Source organism: Leptosomus discolor, chromosome 2 (assembly GCF_034619465.1).
Source record: "Leptosomus discolor isolate bLepDis1 chromosome 2, bLepDis1.hap2, whole genome shotgun sequence".
In the NCBI taxonomy this organism is placed as follows: Eukaryota; Metazoa; Chordata; class Aves; order Leptosomiformes; family Leptosomidae; genus Leptosomus; species Leptosomus discolor.
Window position 1 is genome coordinate 5,148,103 of NC_141392.1, and position 13,505 is coordinate 5,161,607.

A 13,505-nucleotide genomic window follows, 5' to 3' on the forward strand; every position below is an offset into this window, starting at 1 on the left:
CCAAACATCTGTTTTGTATTTAAGAAAGATTGTGGAAATTTTCAAAATTACTACTCTCTAACTTTATTTGCCTCCCACGTTGTTCTTCATTGATGTCTCTCGATTATATTATTTTTGGAAGTGCAGTTACATAATTATTTTCAAGGCAACCTGATGGTGATGTTAGAATAGATTGTCTCTGAAACATGCTGTGCTCACCCAGGACTGAAGAAGGCTGCCTACGGTTCCTACGCCCAACAGAACATTATACCGTGATGAAATACCAGGGTTACAGCAAAAAAAAACCCAACACAAAACAAAACAACCTTTACCACTCAAGCAAAGAGTGATCCTTACATGCCCAAGGACAGATTAAGATAAACAAGACATATGTGAACATTAATCTTCTCTCTACCTCTTAAAGAAAGGATTTAACAGACAACAATGAACCAAGTGGAAATAATAAGGTTGAGTGGATAGGCCACTGGGTCCTCGTTCTTGTCATCACGATTTTTTATATACTGGTAAATCAACAAAGTAATCTGTGCTTCTGCTTTACTATCATGCAGAAAATAAGGCACCTACTGACCCTCCTACAAATCTTGTTGTCAATCTTTTCCAGTCTTTTTTTTTTACCTAAAAAATAAAAAAGGACCCTCCAGACACCGTTAAATACTGGCATTTTGCACACAAACATATTGCGCTTTATGAACGACAATATTAAGAGCAACATCATAGATGGTTCTCACCACATAGTCATCAAGACGAAGTACAGTGCAGCCCAAATATTAATAATTTTCTTCAATAAATGCTCTAAAAGCTCATACCCAGGACAATAAATTTGGCAAGCATGATACTTTTCATGAAGTTTGTAAGTACGGTGGTTCCTATAGAATCCATATGAGTCACAAACTAAAAGTATAACCAAAACAATACTTAGTTTACAGGTACTTACTCAATGTGTCATAGGTAATAAAGCTAATCAGTATATTTAAACTTCATATGAGAATAGAACAGAACAGAACAGAACTGAACAGAACAGAATAGTTCAGTTGGAAAGGGTCCTACAACCACCATCCAGTCCAACTGCCTGACCACTTCAGGGCTAAATTCACAGTGCCTTCTCTAGACGAGTTTTTACTTTGAAACTATCTTACCCTCGAGTCACTGATTAAAAAAAAAGCTTTATCTGAAGTTCAACCTCATTATAAGGGCATCTATTAAAACCTTGGATCACAATACCATTAAGGCTTGTGGGGCAAAGACGAGAATCTTGTGCAGGGTGTGGGGGGGGGTGCCTGGGTTTTGCTCTCCTGTGATACGTAGGAATCTCCTCTAGGTAAGTACCTTTACCTTTTTCACCATTTAAGCCCTCTTGGGAAAGGCAGACCTCTACAAATCAGAAAGACGTAATTCTGTATAACCCTGCCTTGTGGTGCCTGCTGATGGACAAGTCCCATGTCTCCATTAATACCCAGAATTTAATGAGTAAACGGGAATGAAAACTGAGGACAAATCTGCTCCTTTTTGCTGCCTCTATATGGACTACTACGAGCTCCAGTAAAACCACCAACTGCCTTTCCACAACAGGTCATTTTTCACTTTGTTCTTTCTGGGAAAAAAAAAAAAAAAAAGGAAAATAGTAATAAAAAAAAAAAAGATTGAGCAATACTAACAGGATATTCCCATGAATAATACAAACAGGATCAGACAATTAGAAGAAGGAAGGCATATTCACTCTCATTACAGCTGAGAACATGGAAAATGTCTGTCTTTCCACATGAGTATTGAACTTGATCTGTCTTTCCTATTCCTTCCCATCCTTTATTTTCAGCTCTGACCAACGTGGGTTTTTTTCTTTTAGTTCATTTATACTATCAAGGTTTATGCATTTTGTATAAATAGGGATCTGAGAAAGGATAGGAAGTATAGCAAGTGATGGATGGAATAAATTAGCAAAAGGGAATTATGATTCCTTGGAAGCAAATGTTATTTTTGTTAAAGATGAGAGGTGGGTAAAGAGCAATACAGAAAAGAAGTGCACCGTAAGAACGTGATGTAGTAAAATAACAAGAAGAGGTGGAGGCAAATAAGGGGAAAGCATAGATAGTTCAGGGATGACATGCTATTGATCTAATACAGCGAAAAAAAAAAGGAGAAAAAATGGACTAAAGTCAGAAATGGAAAGAAGAAATAATAAAACCCAGAAGAGAGCACACAGCTGATACGTTCGGGAATATTACCAACTTCTTATTTTATAATTAGTTGCCACAGAGATCAATGTGTTCTATAGAGCTGCACCTACTCAGGCAACATGCTAGTGAAAAATCATTTTGTATTTTCTTCGGGCTCAAAGTCTATGATACCAGGCTTGGAAGAAACCAGGGACGTCAGCATCAAATAACTTAGTGCAGCTTGATGTAGGGCCTAACAACTGGAGCCATATAAAACAAGCAAACAAAATCTTACTGGTAAACTCTTATGGAAAGAACAGCTCAGACAGCTCCTAGAGGCAACATCATATATATGCCTGCCCAGAGTGTTTTTACACAAATTTGTTACCATCGACTCTGTACAATTTTTATTGCAGCTTTTGATTTGTGCCAGCAGCTCTTTACTGTCAGGAGTACTAAAATTCACCCAAAGATATTTATGTCTAGAAATGCATCTAGGAAAATGGTTATTGCCATTAACAGTGAAGCCAGCAAGTAATTCATTATCAAGACAGAACACAACTACGAATTGTAGCATTCTGTGGCTCATAAGGGAGAAAATAAAATATTCTCAGTGTTGAGTGTTAAAATATAGTGCCTAACAACTGTTCATCGTGACAAATATTTTCAAAGGAGTTCCTTTAGACAATTTCCCCTCGGACTGTAGTGAATCTCGTACTGCAAATGCCTCCAGACTGAAAAGGTAAGAGATATTTTATTTTAAAGAGTCAAAAGAATTTCCAATAATAGCAGGGACGATAACCAGAACAATAAAAAAACGGTGGTAACGTTCGTAACACCACGTAATACTCAATCTGTATCACTGGGATACAGCAGAAGCCCACGGAACACCCTGAAGTACTGACAATGCCAATGCCCAGTGTATCCCTGCTTTGCATACTGTTCCCTTGGAACTGCACAGAGGTCTAAGAGCCCTACAGGAAGCAAAAGGCAACAGTTGTGCTGTCTGTAAAGCTGGGTGTTCTAACGCGAAGCCACGGCCGTGGGCTATTGCGCGTGGCTGAGTTAAAATGCCATCTTTCTGCAGCAGAAATCAACACGAACCCCTCACTCCTGAGGCTGACATTGGACAACTGGTAAACAAGCTTTTATCCCAACAGCCTCTTCCCTGATCATAACGTTGTTATTTCCTGACTCTTCATTTTCTTCAGAGGAGTCACTCTGGGTTTTCCAGAGGCAGGTGAAGGCTCAGCAGGAATGCAGAACGATGGGGAAGCTGCACACTCAGGAGGTGGCTGTAACATCACCTGACTTCAAGCTCTGTAAATGTGGGCCAGGTCTTAACGTTATGGCATCAGTACTCTCAGTCTCCGAAAACTACACATAGTAATTGTGTCTGTCTGTCTTTCGTTCCGTTCCAGCCTGGTTCCATTTCCACTAACATCAATGGGGAAAGGAATCCCTTTCTACTGTAGTTACCGACATGGTAATAACTTCAGGGAGAACGGCTTCACATCCTACACTTTCTGCGAAACTGGACACACGCATTTTGAGATCTTTTTCTAATATTCTGACCCAGGTTATTTAAACAAATATTTTACGAGAGTTCATTCTGTTCTGTGGGAAAACAGGCTGAAATGTGCTCAGGTGTAGTGTATTTCTGTAATTAAGCTACATTACCCCAAAATGGCTACAAATTTTGTCTCCTGTTGCAATACCCCGACTGCTCACCTTCCTTCTCTATAAACTTTTATCTAATCCCTTTTCTCTTTCTCTTCACTCTTGTTTAGAAAAGTCTAGTTCCTTGGCTTAAAAATTCTTAAGTATTTGAAGGGATGAAATTAATGATGTTGTGAATCCACCATTTTCATCTTGCAGCATTAGTAACTGTTTTAACGCTGGACACTACATTTTAAACGAATTAATTTTCTTTTGCCATCACAGTGTTGAAACTGGCCTCTGCTGTCACCAACCCATGAGAAAGCACGTACATACTTAGGAAGGTTCGACAAAGAGATTCAGCTACTGATAGCTGGCAAATAGGGCACCCATTAAAAAGATTCAAAGACTGATAACTGCATTGTTTTACTTTTGTGGGTAGTGTATAATAGCTTACTGACCTCCAAAGGGGAAAAATGCCAGTCTAATGAGACCAGAAAACTGTGATACTTTAAGTCAAGCATTTAAGTAGCTCTGAATAACAAAACAATGAGTACCATGGTGTTTCAGACAAGTGCTCTTTGCCAGGGTAGAAAACACAAGATGGAGTAGCTGATTTTCTTCTCCCATTAGGGAAATATACCCCCAAAAAGTTATCACCTGCTAGGATCAAAATGTTTCTGGATTCACTTACTCCATTACCCAAGTGAACTCTCTAGAGAATTAAGCAATAGTTTCCCTGCCTCATATGGACTAAACCTAAAAGCTTGGTAAACACCAGTTTTATCTCACAAACCATAATTCTGAATTGCTAACACACATAGGAAAGGCATAATCCTCCACTGATGATATCATAGTCTACTGCCATGGAAATGACTGCAGTATCATAAACACAGGTTTAAGATGACCTCACTTTTGTAGGAAAGAGGGAAATTTCACTGGAATGTGAATGACACTGGGAATTAACACACATAGATACTAAACAGTGAAAAAACTCTCTTACTAGTCAGTTAAAGTATGGAAGGTGAAGACAACAGCTAGACGTGCAGCTGAACAGAAAACGGGTTCTCCCGTCCAAACACCGTGTAACTGCCTATGGGTCTTTGAACAGAGAGAGCCCTCTGAACTCCTGTCAGGGTTCCACTCCGTAAGTTCACTACACCAGACAGGAGTGAAATCCCTGCCCTGACAGGCTTACAGTTTAACCACAAGAACATGAACAAAGTATGGCTATAAGAATATAGTGCAGGATCACAGAACAACACTGTAGCTGGAATGCTTCCTAGAATGAGTAAGTACTTCAGAAGTGGGAGGAAGAGAACTACACAGTCTCTTGAAGCACACAAAATAACATGAAGTCAGACGCAAATGCAGAAGTACGATCTCAGTGTGGCAAGTGCTAAGTTATTTTGGCATTGGCTCAGGAAAATACATATATTTAACCTTCAGCTCTGAGGTGCTCTGAGCGGTGTCAAACAACTCAAGGATTGGAAGGTGAAATTTGTGTGTAAGCTTTGTGTTGCTGTGAGCCGGGAATGTTGAGGACTGTGCGGGACCCCAAGTTGAGATGAGACAAGAAGCTTGAGCCGAGAACAGGGAGTGGAGAAATGATAATGATCTCACTTAAGTAGAACCTTTCATCTTGAAGGATCTCCAAGCAATTTAAAAACTTAAACAGACCAGACACTGCAGCTGGTAGGAACAGAAGCAGACAGCTGGGAACTCATTCATGGGAAGGAGGAGGTTACACAGGAGTTACTGGGTGCCATATCTTCCAAATGCTGGTGCTGGGAGAAGACAGCAGGGCTAAACTAGAGCTTTTCCCTGAACTTTGCCATGTAGGCACGTGAGAAAACTGCAAAAAGCAAGCAGGCAGCTAGAGCCAGCAGAAAGAGAGGCAGAAAAATGGGGTATCTGGATAGCTGGGGAGCTGTTATTGTCAGGATTGTAGTTTCCCCCGCCTTCTGTCTCAATCTCAACTCCATTGATGCTTCACACTTTCTGCAGTAAAACCTTATGCCTTTCCTATTATTCTTCCCCTTTTTAAGGCCTTCCTCCAACTTCTCTTTATCTTTTTTCCTATCTTTTCAGAAAGCAAACTCCCCCTCTTTCCCTTCTCCCAACTCCAAAATGTTTTCCGAATGCATAGTAGGACAAGTAGTGCTACGTCTTGATTACTGGGAAGCCAAAGAAATTATTCCAGCTATGGCATTCATGTAGTACAGGCCTGACTGTAGTACCACAAGTGCTATTCTTCAGCTCAAAAGCATTACTGAATACATACTATTAAAATTGAACTAAATAAACAAGTCTAAAAAAAAAAAAAGTCATATTAGTTATTGCTGAAATAGGATTGCTTCTGGAAGCAAAGACAGCGCCTAATTACAGTACACAGTAGCTTAGGACACAAAATGAAGACACCAAATGAAAGGGCTGGGAGGTTTCAATTAAACCAGAAAAACAACACTTTTGCTACGCTTCAGTTAAAAGAAATTGTGAGACTATTTTCACATTCATATTTCCCAAGACTTTTAAAACTTCCACATTTCCTTTTAGGAGGGGAAGAAAAGAACTTTTCACGGACAAGAGCCAAAGACAAGTGTTGAGCAGGTGTTGTAGCACCACCAGTCCTTCTCAGAGAGGACCCACAGCATCCTCTGTTGCACAAACAACAGTTTCTTTCAGAAAGTGCCAGCGGGGATCAATAGCGCACTGTCTCTCGCTTGGGGTTCGTAACCTTGGTTGCAAACGCAGCTCTTGTAATGGGTTAAAAAAAGTCATTGCTGGCCTTGCCCTAGCTATTTTCTGTTAATTTAAGAAATACCCAACTAGACATTTTCCCTCCTTTTTCCCTCGTCAACATTTTGTCAGTTTTTGTTAGAGGAACTTTGTTGAAAGCTTTTCAGGTCTGGAGTATAACACCAAATACTTTTAACACACTAAAACATTAAACTGTGTCTCACCCTAAAATAAACTGATCACTCAGATTTCGAGAGGGGACGACAACTCAATGACGGTTTACAGCAGTGAAAAGCTTCTTGTGACATGAATGAGCTTGGATCAGGTCCCACATCAGATGAGCAGTGTCTGGGCGACTACAGATACTCGAAAGCTGTATATGAACAGAACACAATTTTCTTACTGGATTCCATTATTGAGGATTTCATGAACTTGATTTTTACCCTGTTTTTCTTTTTAGGCCCCCAAGATACGGCTTTCTTCCTGCCAGGCAAGAGAAGACAGAGGGGAGTTTCTCTAAACCATATTTAGGTCCTCTCAAGTCAGGGCAGAACAAAACACTGAGCCCGCGCATCCTGCGTGTACTACGCACCCAAACTTTGCTAGGTCAGTGAAGAAGACAAGCGAATACTACAGGCTCTGAAATCAAGCCCAGATTTTTCACTATTACATAAACTAAACAATTCACAGATGACACATTCTCTCATGCCTTGATGCCTTTCTCTGGATCCAAAAGATTAATTTCCTCAACTGGACTAAGCTTGTATTCCTTCACAGTTGTGCTTTCCCATGCTGCTGGCAATGGCAGATTGACTAGAATGAGGAGTGGCTGCTGCAGGGGAAGCATTACAGATAAAAACAAAAACACGAATGAAATGGATTTGAAGGATTCTAGAACACTTTTCTATGCTGCTAGGAGAAGCTGAAGAGCGGGAAAAAAAAAACATTAAAGCAACAAAAACCATTAAAACGTGGTGAGTGTGCATGCATGAGAAATGGTGGAAATGAGAACACATGGGAAAGACCCGGAAACAAAGCAAAGAAGAAAATGAAATCATACATGAGACTTTCTCTGCTCACTCAAAAGAAACATAAGAAAATTCCTTTCCATATTCCACAGAAAACCCCTGAAATTATTGTCCTAAACACTGCACTTTAAAAAAAGAAAGTGCAGACATAGCTTTGGGTCATGGACATTTCCAATGAGCCAATAAGCCATTTGTTTCAGCACTTCAGCTGACAATAACCACCACTAGAGACTTACAGGAAAACGTAGAACCTCACTAATGCAGAGAGCTTTGTCATTCTGCACAAGCAGAGACTGTGCTCAGCGAGCAAAGACGATTTGATGTGTCCATCAGGCTACTCTGAGATGTTAATTCCAGATGCACATTTGTCACCACTGTCCGCTCCAGTCTGGCAACAGACTACTTGGTAGCTTTCTCTGCCGTGCCTTTCTTCTCTTGCTGAATGCTTTCAGTCAATCAGTTCACTGCTTGCAGTAATTATTAACAACGTTGTTACGACCGGGGGGCTGGAAGCAGAACTGTTAGTTCTACTCCCTACAGGGAATGAAGCAACCTGAAGGAAGGAAAGAGGTCCACAGAAAACTAAGACTTCAAATTTTGAGCATCCTAACAAACACAGCTTTCCAGCATTTAGACTGTGGTCTCGTTCTCTTGAGTTGAAGTGAAAAACTGTTGCTGTTGTGGCTATCCAAAGACTGTTTTTCCATCTTACATTTTGTTCTTTGCTTCTGCTGTTTTCAATTGCCATGCCAAAGTTTCTCCTGTTTATTCTAATTGTTTTAGTGTGTCTGACTCCCATTGGTTTATATGTTTAGTCTTGTCCTGATTTAATACGAATTAAAATGCCAATGCCACGACCAGTCTGCAAATATGAGTCAGAACAGAAACTATTTAAATAATACTATGGATGGTACCCGTCTGGTTTGATATCTAGATCATACAGAATAAAGCTGTTTTTGTTTTCTACTACTATTGCCCGCTATTGCCAATGAAGTGTTGATTGTGATTGTGACCACAAATATGTTTTGTTCCTGGTCCTATTAAGCCAAAAGAGTGTGGTTTACTGCATGTATGTACGTGAGGTTGTTTTGATTATACTAAATTCGCTTTAGAAAACCCACATTCTGCCACTGCAGCGCTACAGGACAATGAGAAAAGAATTTCCAATGAGAACAGTGTTTAAAAAGCAAACCACTGGGCCCCTTCCCTTTAAAAGACTTTTAAGGCACACTACCCTTTCTTCTGAATTTCATTATTCCCCAAAATTACATCGGAACACTGTCTTCAACAGAAGGTCCCTGTCCTTTTCCTTCTCAGCCATGACGTAAGACACAGCAAATTTCAAATTGTACATTTCCATTTCACACAGAGGTTACACTTCTTTAAATCATTAGTTCACTGTATTGAGTAAAAAACCATTGTGTGCTAACTTTTTCTAGTGGTGCATCTGGCTAACATATGTCCAATGGTAGCCTGGAGCTTATCTTTCTGATTTTCAGTACCTTGCCTCTACAGACCTGGGAATGTTTACCATTTGATGCCTGCTTCTCCGAGCTTCTGGCTTTCCAGACAGAGGGCCAAGATTGTATTGTAAAGGGCCAACCTGGTATTTTATCAGTTTGAGTTATAGATCGCACGGTCTAGCTCTGGCAGAGCCTCAATCAACATGATTACCTTCTGGAAAAGACAGGCTTTAGTGTTGAGTGGTGAACACGCCTATCAAACGCAATGTGTCCAAAAATGTGTCTGACCTCCTTTGCGTGACTCTCACTCCTAATTTAGTTTATTCAGTCTCCTCCAAATGGGTGGCAGACAGGCATTTAACATCATCACTGCTGTCCACGTCTTTTACAAACCCAAACATCAACATAAATGACAAACTTGCAAAAACCTGATGCTCCTTCATCCCTGATGAAAAGAACTGTAGCTTCAAACCTAAAATTTACAGCCCCCTCTAAACCTCAGATATAAGGACAGTCAAGAGATACCCTCCTGGCATCAATCTTAATCCTAACCTGGCAGTTTTTACCACATTTAACACAGCTTGCTTATCGTTCTCTATTTCATAGCTTTGTTCTCCACCCAGGCGCACCCCAGCCTACAGTTTAGTACTTTCCAGCAATTTTACCAAGATTTTTGTAACACAGGATACATTAAAACTACATCTACATGGGTATTTCATGAAGATTTCAGTCAGATGAAATTCTAGGCAGCTAAATTTAAACGCATTCTTTTTTCTTATTTTATTATATGCCTGAAGTCCTGTGCTGGTAACAGAAAGAATGAGGCTGTCACTGCTTTTTCAGTTGAAACAAATTAGCTTATCACTAATAAGAAGCCCTTCACTGCTCCTTAAAGTAGAGGCTAATAAAGGCAAGTCAGATATATTCTTGTGATAGCATTTGCACAATTTAAGAAACCCTCTCAGCTGACTGAAAATTGAAATGGCTTTTCTCAACCTCTTAATCTCAGCGTAACAGCATCTATGGCTACAGCCCACGGTTTAATCTCTGGTTACAATATGGCCAGTTAATAGGGCTTCAAATAAATGACTGTATTTCTGTCATATCAAACTTGCAGCCAAAAAAATGGGAGTTCTCTTTTTTATCTGTTTAAGTGTCAAGAAAAAGTTGAAATCTGCGGCTGTCAGCAGTGCTCAAACTGGTAGACAATTTTTGGTTGATTTTTTTTTCCCCCACATTTTAAAGATGGGAAAACGAACGTCTTGAGGTTAGAGCATCACGTTTTATATGCCAGTATAACGTCATGAGCATCTGATAGCTCATTCACACATAACGTCAAGATGGGTTCCACAAGATCTTACCCTGACTTACAAGGCAACTATTCTTCTTGGAAACCTGCCAGCGTGTTCTGCAGATTACATAAAGCATTAAATCTTTCTGATACGGGTTCTACAATTATTTAAGGGTTTTCATCGCTTCTGCAACACATGTCTATGCCCAAACTGTACATACTCTTCAGCATATTCTTCTAATCATGTATTCTACTCTTTCTTGACCCACAGGCTTTGATATAATTGCTGATTGAGGAATTGTTTATTTTACTGCAGAATTCCCAGCAGGACAAGCTGATGCAGTCCAGACGCATATACTTTTAAATCTCATTTTAACCAAGTCTGCATACATAGTTTTAAAACAGATGTGTTTAAAAGGGTGCAAATCAAAGGCTGATTTGCAAGTTTACTGGGGCTGACAAGGTCAGCCAGTTTAGGTTAGTATTTGCATCATTGCAAACTCTCGCAATTTTACTTGAATTCTTCTGGTAGTTAGTATTCACTATAAAATCCAGGCTGCTGGAATCAAGAGCTTTCATGACCTTCTGTATTTTAATTTTTAAAGAAGTTTCCAAACCGTACCTATGTACAAAAAAAAAAAAAAAAAGACAATGAGACCCAAGCACCTCATTCTAAAAGGAAAATGCCCAGAAAACGAATAAAAAGGAACTAAGACATTACTTTTTTTAAAAAAAGGATTTCATAATTTAAAAAACAGCTTCGGAGTGCAGAAGTGCTAAATTTTTGAGGGTCTTCTGTTTCCACCTCTTGATCTGTTTGGATATGAACAGCTTGGGAGGCCTTCTCTCCCTCTCTCTTCTTTCAAAGTGTCATACAAAACGTTGTTTCCCAGTTAATCAACTTATAACCTACTTTTTCACGGAGCTAACTTCAGTTTCTTTGCCAATATTAAGCTTGCTTTCTTGCTTCTCTAGTGGAGACAAGTGCTTTGAACTGAAAACGTGTTACAGTTGACCAGTTTTATTTACCTTTATAAAATCGTTTCAAACTTCTCCGCTGATAAAGAGTATCAGAGTTCACGGTTTCCCATGCGGGTTACTACGAAATGCTGATTTTCTGGCAAGGCTCACGCCGAGCCACCTAGCACAGCTGAAAACACAAACCCAAGCCTCTCTTCTCCCTAAAGTTACAGACAGCTGATCAAAGCTCCAGCAGACAACACGTTCAAACTTCTCCCCGTTCCCACAGTCTTCTTTCAAAGTGTTATTTGCAGGGCTGACATCACCCGGGCCCAGCCGCCCCCACCGGCGGCTCTGCCTCCTTCCCCCTGCCCCTGCCGCAGCCAACTCCTCGCCTCGGTTCCTTCTGCCCAGGGCCGAGAGCTCCGCGACGCCGCACCGGGCGCCGACCCCACTTCTCCTCTCCCGGCCTGGACGGAGACCCGACCCCCGCTCCCCACGGTCCAGGGCAAGACGGGTGGGAGGGGGGGGCTCGTCCCGGCCCAGCCTGCCCTTGGGAGGCGCAGGGAGCCTCTGCCCTGCCCGGTGACGCCCTGCGCTCCCTTGACCTCGGGGCCCCTCCGTTCAGTGAGGGCAAGAAACCGGCGCCGCGCTGGGGCCTGCCTGCCTGCGGGAACCCCCCCCCCCCCGGGTACTAACCTGACCAGGTCGGTCATACAGGATCCCACAACCACCACCTCAGCGGCCATGGCGCCAGGGAACTGGGCAGCCCCAGGTCCCGCTGCCCGGCCAAGGCGCTGCCCGGGCCTTGGACCCTGGACCCGGCCTTACGCGCCAGGCCCCGCCGCCGCGGCGGCTTCGCCTGTTGCCACGGGCAACAGGTGGGGGGGGGGGAGGCGGCGGCCGCGGCCGGCCCGCAGGGGCCTTCGGCCGGGAGGGGTGCCCCTGGCGAACGCCTGCTGGCAAGGCCGCCCCCTCCCCTCCTCGCCCTCTCCCCCCCGCCCCGCTCCGGCCGCGACGAAACCGCAGCCTCACGCCTGCGCGGCGAGAGAGCCCGCCCAGGCACTGCGGCGGCCGCCAATATCGAGGCCGGTGAAGACCCCTCCGGCCCGGGGAGCGGCGGCGGCGGCGGCGGCGGCGGCGGGGGGCGGAGGCGCGCACGCCGCGCGGCGGGGCGGGAGCGGGGGCGCGCACGCCGGGCGCGGGTGGACGGGACGGGCGCGTGGCCGCGGCCGTTACTAAGCGGCTCTATTCCGGCCGCCGTAGGTATGGCGGGGCCCGGGAAGGGGCGGGCGGGCGGGAGCAGCGCCCCTGCCGGCCCTGGGGGAGCGGCGCGGCGGGCGGGCGGGCAGGCAAGCAAGCGGGCGGGCGGGCTGGCTTGCTTCTGCCGAGGCCCCTGCCCCCACCTCCTCCGCCGCCATTCCCGGGGCGAGGGGGGTCCCGGCGCCGCAGGCTGCCGGCTGGGCTCGGGAGGAGCTGGCCAGGAGGCGGCGCGGGGGCCGGTGCGGCCCAGGCCCACGACTGGCCTAAGCACCGCCCGGCGGTCGCCTGGCCCGCTCCCGGGGCGCCGGGGCGGGGCGGAACGGCAGGGCAGGGCAGGCAGCGCATCGGGTGGCGGGCCCGCCGCCTTCGCACGGGGCGGCCCCGGCTCGTCGCGCCGGCACGTGGTCCGGGGAGCTTCGCTGAGGCGGGGGGGGGGGCGGTGGGCAGGGAGCGGGGCTTGGCGGGGGTCGGGCCGCCGGGCGTTCTCCCGGTGCGCCAAGGCCCAGAGGGTTTTACTGGGGGCTCCGCACATCCACGGAGCCGGTGTCATTCCGGGCTGGCAGGCGGGGGTGTGCTCGGGCACGGCGGCAGGAGGTGGTCGGTGCCCCTTCCCCCCCCCCCCCCGGCGTCCAGACCCCTCTTGCTGCCGCCCTCGAAGTGGAAAGCACAAGCCGCGTTGCCGACGGCCAGGCCGGGGGTTTAGGCAGGTTCCCCCGCGCTTCAAGGCCTCCGTCACAATATTCACCTTTGCCTTCACCTTAAGCTCCACTTAACGCCCATAATGTCGTTACCGGTGGTGGAGGAACGGAGTCTGTCGCATCTGGACACGCTCTGGTGCCCGAAGCAGCGCCCGGGATTTATGTGGTTGCTGTGCAGCGTATGATACGTTTGCCTGAAGTCGTATAGATGGGCTGCTGAACCGAAAAGGATTCGACTAGTAGTTTGTTTA

At 44.8% G+C, this 13,505-nt stretch overlaps 1 protein-coding gene across 1 annotated transcript in view; it reads right to left on the reverse strand.

The window, feature by feature from the left end:
• The window catches only part of RBKS (ribokinase), a 69,800-nt gene extending 56,694 nt beyond the window's left edge, over positions 1 to 13,106 (reverse strand). The window contains exon 1 of the mRNA XM_086482237.1: positions 12,700 to 13,106. Coding sequence (XP_086338363.1) covers positions 12,700 to 13,106 — 407 coding nt within the window. The remainder of the gene's footprint in view (positions 1 to 12,699) is intronic.
• Positions 13,107 to 13,505: the final 399 nt, after the last annotated feature.